General features: G+C 47.7%; 1 protein-coding gene across 5 annotated transcripts in view; it reads right to left on the bottom strand.

Annotated features, from left to right (window-relative positions):
* Positions 1–7500, bottom strand: part of LOC123499517 — a 418310-nt gene that overhangs the window by 68083 nt on the left and 342727 nt on the right. Inside the window, exon 1 of one of the 5 annotated variants that reach the window (XR_006673006.1) lies at positions 4902–4916. The exons of 3 other annotated variants lie outside the window; for them this stretch is intronic. Coding sequence is in view for 1 of the 2 variants with exons in the window: in XM_045247574.1 (XP_045103509.1) it covers positions 4902–5191 (290 nt within the window). In the remaining variant the exon portion in view is untranslated. Of the gene's footprint in view, positions 1–4901; positions 5361–7500 lie in introns of those variants that run through there. One more of the 5 variants, XM_045247574.1, reaches the window with a different exon arrangement.

Genomic DNA, 7500 nt, shown 5'->3' with positions numbered 1-7500 from the left:
GAGGAGGAGGAGGAGGAGGAGGAGGGAGGGAGGAGGAGGAGGAGGAGGAGGAGGAGGAGGAGGAGGAGGAGGAAAGCACTGTACAAATCAAGAACTCAAATTTTAAAACAATCTATTGACTTAAGTAACACCTCTAGCCTCTACTTCAAACACACACACACACACACACACACACACACACACACACAACCTTCCCCAACTCCTACTCCACCTCCCTCATTTTCCACCACCACCACCACCACCACCGCCACACTTGCACACCCTCAGGAGAAAGCGTAAGCCACCTGTCTCTTCGGTGCAGTGAACTCTTATTACAGACGTGAGGAGAAACACGTGTACGAACCAAATCTGCAGGTATAAGGAAAAAAATTAGTAATAAGATCAACCAGATATACCAGGCACCTCTCAGCGTGTAGTAGTAAAAATGAAAGGAAAAAAATATGAAGGTCTTTTTTTATTGTTATTATTAGCGACGTTAAGACAATAAAAAGTGGATGTCTTTAAAAAAAATAACATAAAGAAAAGACTGGCCTTAGTGGTTGCTATTTATTATTTAGGTTTGTGTTTTGAGGCTACAAGAACACAAGTCAGTGGGGTTACAAACTTTAATAACTTTCTTCAGTAGCATGACGCGTTTTCATATTCATTCTACTTATTATTTGGTGATTTTATACAGCTTCAGAAACTTATGTGGGGATAAAAATAGTGAGGACTCTTAGGCATGAATCTTCTGACCTCCGTAGACCCTTTCTAATGTCAATAAAATCGTCTAATCATATCCAAAACTCATGATAAAAAGCGTTCCAGTACTGAAGGGGTTAAGAGCAGTTGGCAGTCACTAAAACACAAGTGGCAGCTGTGGTTTTCTGGGGGTGTGATACTAACTAACGGCGTTGTTGTTATTGTTGTTGTTGTTGTTGGTGGTGGTGGTGGTGGTGGTGGTGTTGTGGGTGACTGAGTTATGACGCAAGGTTTAGATGTATAGTATAGTGGTAAAGCTGCCCTCCATCCTCTCCACCACCGGCCCTTACTTGTTTAGAAGTTTCTACTGATCTAACCACTGACGAGAGAGAGAGAGAGAGAGAGAGAGAGAGAGAGAGAGAGAGAGAGAGAGAGAGATAATGTTTGACGACAACACTTTCATGGACTTAACTAATGCAAAGTTGAAATTGTAACACATGTAGAAAAGATAGACAAAAGAATAATAAAAAAAAGAAAAACAACAACACATACAGCAGACATAACACAATACAAAGTGCAATAACAAGAGAGAGAGAGAGAGAGAGAGAGAGAGAGAGAGAGAGAGAGAGAGAGAGAGAGAGAGAGAGAGAGAGAGAGAGAGAGAGAGAGAGAGAGAGAGAGAGAGAGAGAGAGAGAGAGAGAGAGAGAGAGAGAGAGTTCATGCAGGTGTGATTAAATCCATTACAGAGACACATTTCTACCATGAGTTTTGGGTACGATTACACGATTTTATTTACATTAGGAAGAATTTATGGAGGTCAGAAGATAAATGGCCAAAGTCTTCACTAATTTATCACCCCACATAAATTTCTGAAGCTGTATAAAATCGCCAAATAGTAAGCAGAATAAACATGGAAACGCGTCCCAATACTGAAGAGGTTAACAAGTAAGTGGCGACTGTGTATGCATATAATATAGAAAGGCACGAGTGTAAACAAGTGTGCCGGAAATTGTCAATAATGAAAGGGACATGTATAAGGATTTTTCATAAACATTCGCGGCCAGACTAGGCAATGGACAGGTGCAAGTGTGTGCTGATTAAACCTGCAGACCAAATATACCTCCACCAGAGAAACTGTTAACGGGAAGACGACGACGAGGAAGAGTGAGGAAGGAAAAACGGAGAAGAAAGAAAAGGTTCAGAGCGAAGCAACAAGTAAAGAAAGAGAGGAAAAATTGGAGGGAACATCAAGAACAGGAAAAGAAAAAGAAAAATTAGTAAAAACATGATTTGGAATAATTTTAAAAAGTATGGAGAGAGAGAGAGAGAGAGAGAGAGAGAGAGAGAGAGAGAGAGAGAGAGAGAGAGAGAGAGAGAGAGAGAGAGAGAGAGAGAGAGAGAGAGAGAGAGAGAGAGAGAGAGAGAGAGAGAGAGAGAGAGAGAGAGAGTGTGTGTGTTCAAAGTTCAATCAAGTATCAAGGAAGTTAGTCGATTCAGCCAGCCAGTCCAAAGTCCAGCAGCCAGTCACAGTTCAAAGGGCGAGAGTAGATCAACAGGTGAGGAGGGAGGGAGAGGGAGAGGGAGAGCCAAGAGTGAGAGGAGCCTGGAAAATTCGCTAAACACAGTCTGCTTTTTTCCTCATAATCTTGACGGCCATTACATGTTTATATCAATATACGTTTAAAGTATAAAATATTTTCTTTGTGGCTTTCTGCAGTGTCAACAATTACTTTTACGTATTAGCTTTGGTTCATCTCTGGTAGCTGTTTTAAGATGACTTTTCTTCCTTCCCACATACGAAATGACTTTACACAATAGTGGTAAAAAGAAACAATATATTGGTACGATGCTGCATGAGTTCACTATATTCCTTTCTCTGAATTAACATTGTGTGAAGTATATGAACTGTTATTTCTCGTAATTCTTCCACAAACCTCCATGATTCAACCAATTCTCTTTTTGTGCCGGCGTATGAGAAGAATCTCCACGACCACAGGCAGGAATAAATACCACTAATACTGACGGCGAGCCACCAACAAATCCTGCAGTGGGAGGTGTTGGTGTATTCCATTTAAACTCAGGCGCGGATAAGACTTGTCGATTTTACCTGATGCATGAAAAAAACCTGTAAGAATAATGATTTCCTGTTTGCCCGAGGCCGCCGCTCTATGCCCGTCATGCTGGAAATGTGAGAACTCTGCCCCAGTCAATGGCCCCCCTGCCCCCCATCAGCAAACACACGGGGGAGCGGGGAGAGAAAGAGAGAAAGAGAGAGAGAGAGGAAGAGAGAGAGAGCAAGAGGAATCACCTTAAAAAGTCACTTACTCTCAACACCTCCTCAACCAGTCCCCAGATCTCCCCCACAATTCCATGGTTTGATTTTGCCCGGCGCTAAGGAGAAGTGGACAAACGTAGGCTGCAAAACACGACAGCAGAGATAATAAGAGGTGGCCAGCGAGCGTGGAAGGAGAGCGCAAGGGAAACAATGGAATAAACAAACAGTGTGAGGCGCGGGACGTGGGAAAGAGAGGCAGGTGCGGCGGCGGCGGATTCATCCCCCTCCTTCCCTCACCGCCCGCCGCCTGCCAGCCTCAGCCTCCTCCTCCTGCCGCTACTCCTCACTCCTGCGGGCATTCCGGCACCGATACTAGACCGCGATGAATTCAAGGTATGATCGATGGGAGGCCTAAAGGCTGGCTGAAACCTATGGGTGGCCGTGACGAGGAGGAGTAGAAGGAAGAAGACCAAAACGAATGAAGGAGCGCATGAGGGAGTGAGAGGAGGCAGGAGGGCCGGTCCGGAGGAGCTGGGGCGCATCATCTCTGGTGGCTTGTGGTGGTAGTGGTGCGCGCGGCCGCCGTTCCCACGTCTCGAAAGGAAACCCCAAGGGGCAGGCCGGGGGCAGGACGAGGGCAGGCGCGGCTGGGAGGGGGAAGTGGCATGAGGGAAGTGGGGCAGAGGGAGGCGCGTTTGGGTGAGGGAGTAAGAGAGGGGGACACGACACAGAAACGGGCCTGGTAAGAAGATATATTCAGAGTTGTGAATGCAAAACGTCACGCCCAAGGAGCAGCCTTATCTTTACTGCCCCGCGAGGTGTGGAGGGCGCCGCGGGTGGAGGGAGCAAGAAGAGGTGCCGGGTGAATGGCGCAAGTTTCTCATCTCACATCTCCTCAGCCTCCGTTGCAGCCCGTCCGTCAGTCAGGCAGTCAAGTCCACGTCACCAAGAAGTCTCCCGCACAACACTACACTATTTACACTCCCTCCCTCTCTAGGCAAGCAATATTCCCATCGCGCGCACTTTCCCAGAGGCAGCAAAGGTAGCAGCGGCGACTTCATTATGTAACATCCCTCCACCGTTATCGCCATTCATTGCAGCCATTCGCTCCACTGGCTGCTTCTCCACATGCCCCGTCTCGCTCCAGTGGCTGCACCAGCTACCATATGCGAGACCTGGAGGCATCCACGACTTTCAATGAAAAGAACGCCAACATTTCATTACGGAGAAAGGAAACTGCGCGGAGGAACTTTTTCACTCCCGTGGCTTCCCTGTTTACTTTCTACCGACTTCGATGGACGCTGCACAGAACGGTGAGACAGCATTGCAGTCACATACGGTAGTTGACGAAGGTGACTGAGTCCCTACAGGATGCCTGACCCCGCTACACGAGGTCACGAGGGGGGTGGGAGTTAGGGGGAACGCGGGATACAGAAGTGGGGGACGGAAGAGAGGAGGGTGTGGGAGAACCTGGATTCAAGCGCCACACATACACACACACACACACACACACACACACACACACACACACACACACGCAGATAGCGACGCCGGATGCACACGACAAAAACTTTCTACACTTACGCAATGGCACGTGATAAAGCGATTAGTCGTGACGTGATTGCTGCACCTAACTGGCGAACGTGGCATTCTCCTGAACACCGGAATTCCCTGAAGACTGTGCGGTCACCTACATAAATACCCTGCCAGCCTGCATAGATCAACACTAATTACTGAGTGACGAGTAGCCTGCTTGTCTATGGTCATCCCAAGGTGATGCAAAGACTGCGGAAGAAACAAATTATCAGTTGCAGTCAGTAAGTCAGTTAAAACATTATAGTGAGTCAGTCAGCAGTCAGCAAACAGCGGCCGTCTCTGTGGTCTGCCGCCTCACCCCTGTCAACCCATGAGCGACCACAAGACACTCACACGCCCCGCACCTACCTGTCCCTAGTCAGTGTGCGTGGAGGAAATGGCACCGCGCCATAATCAACAGGTGCGCGGGCGTGTGATGGGAGCAACAAGTAGGAGGGAGGTGGCCGCCGGGGCGACACAAGGGAGGGGCTGCCGCGCGCCACACACCGCGGGCGTCGGGTCTCCACGTGGCTCCCGAGGTCGGCGCGTGTTGTTGACGCGACAGCTGCTGCCATCTCCCGGCCGCTGCCTGAACCTTTCAAACTTCGCCACCCAACATCTAATCCGCCGTGCTTCCCACATGTCACTATGCACGTCATGTATTATAGTCATTTTTCATTTTTTTACGTAATATATAAACCAGTCGAGGTGTGGGAACAATACCAGCCAGACTTGTGCGTCCCCGCCGAGAAGGCGTGGCGGCGGCATGTGCTGGCTGCAGTATTCAGAATCTTGTTTTAAACGAAAATTCGAAAAACTTCACGGCAATAAAATAACTCAGTAAATAAATGTATCACTACTTATACAGCACCCAAAATATTCGAGAACGAGTAAGATGACCATTAGCAATTATCGACCTTTGTCAGTTCCATGTATTATATAAGGTAATAACGAGAGAGAGAGAGAGAGAGAGAGAGAGAGAGAGAGAGAGAGAGAGAGAGAGAGAGAGACTCGTAATGTTGTATAACATAAATCTTCCAATTAATCAATTTCACTGGCCTCTTAAGTGAATGATCACGTAGCCTTCAGCTTGGTGCAACCCAAGCAAGCACATGAGTCGCACACACACACACACACACACACACACACACACACACACACACACACACACACACACACACACACACACACACACACACACACACACTGTAGAAAAGTCATTACTCTAGAATGTAATTTATCAGTATATTGCTGGTGCTGGTGCTGCTGCTGCTGCTGCTTCTGTTACTAATGTTACTACTGCTGCTGCTGCTGCTACTACTGCTACTACTACTACTTCTACTACTACTACTGCTGCTGCTACTGCTACTGCTGCTACTGCTGCTGCTACTACTACTTCTACTACTACTACTATTTCTTCCAATACTACTACTACTACAAATGTTACTACTACTACTACTACTACTACTACTACTACTACTACTACCACTAATAATAATAATAATAATAATAATAATAATAATAATAATAATAATAATAATCATAATAATGATAATAATAAAGATAATAATAATACAAATACTACCAATACTACTACTACTACTACTACTACTACTACTACTTGTTTCACGATTCTTACACAAACAGCTGCTACAGTAACTACCTTCTACTAATACAGCCACGAGCACCACAGCTGTCGCCTCCACCACCACCACGCTGGTTGTAAAGATAAAACATCTCTAAAAACACCGTAAATATTCATAAACATTCGGATCTTCTCAACACACACACATACACACACACACACACACACACACACACACACACACACACACACACACACACACACACACACCGCATAGTGTAGTGTTTAGCACGCTCGACTCACAATCGAGAGGCCCGAGATCGAGCCCAGGCGCGGCAAGGCAAATGGGCAAGTCTCTTAATGTGTGGCCCCTGTTCACCTAGCAGTAAACAGGTACGGGATGTAACTCGAGGTGTTGTGGCCTCGATTTCCCGGTGTGTGGAGTGTGTTGTGGTCTCAGTCCTACCCGAAGATCGGTCTATGAGCTCTGAGCTCGCTCCGTAATGGGGAAGGCTGTCTGGGTGACCAGCAGACGACCGAGGTGAATTACACACACACACACATACACACACACACGCACACTATTTTAAAAGCGGATGGGATGGGCGGACGGGGCTGGCTGGGCGGATCGGGGCGGGACGGGCGTGCGCAGTGGCACCCTGCACGCCCACCCGCCCAGCCATCATCCTGAAGCTGTTGGCATTCCAGAGGACGGGTCTCCATTTTCTGTGTCAGAGGCTTTGGGCGGGATAAACAAGGGTGAGGGGATGAAAAAAAAAAAAAAAAGAAATGGTAGCAAGAAAAGAGAAAGCGAGCCATCGCATGATAAAAGTCTCCCGTCATCACGCGGCCGATGTTAATTAATAATGGCTGCCCCAGAGGAGGAGAGCGAGGGCCAGGACGAGGATGGAGGCGAGAGCGAGGACGAGGATGACGGAGACGAGGAAGAAGACAGAGACAAGGAAGAGGACGAGGAAGAGGACAGATACAAAGAAGAGGACGAGGAAGAGGGCATAGACGAGGAAGAGGACGAGAAAAATGACGAAGAAGATGACAGAGACAAGGAAGAGGACGAGAAAGAGAATGAAGAAGAGGACAGAGACGAGGACAGAGACCAGGAAGAGGACGAGGAAGAGGACAACTATGAGGACGAGTACGAGGACAAAGACGACGAGATGATGGTGGTTCACGCCGGTGCCTCGTCGTGGTGACTGAGAGTGACAGATAAATGCTGTTGCATGCATGACAAGACTCCATTACGGATTATTTACGGATAGCTGAGGGCGAGGGGAGTGAAGTCATGGGATGGGAGTGGAGGGAAGAAGGGAGGGAGGAGGTGGCCCCAGGGGTGGAAAAGAGGGAGGGGAGGGAGCGTGGAAGGAG

Source organism: Portunus trituberculatus, chromosome 50 (genome assembly GCF_017591435.1).
Source record: "Portunus trituberculatus isolate SZX2019 chromosome 50, ASM1759143v1, whole genome shotgun sequence".
Taxonomy (NCBI): Eukaryota; Metazoa; Arthropoda; class Malacostraca; order Decapoda; family Portunidae; genus Portunus; species Portunus trituberculatus.
The sequence above is the reverse complement of the archived record's forward strand: the minus strand, read 5'-3'. Positions and strand labels throughout refer to the sequence as shown.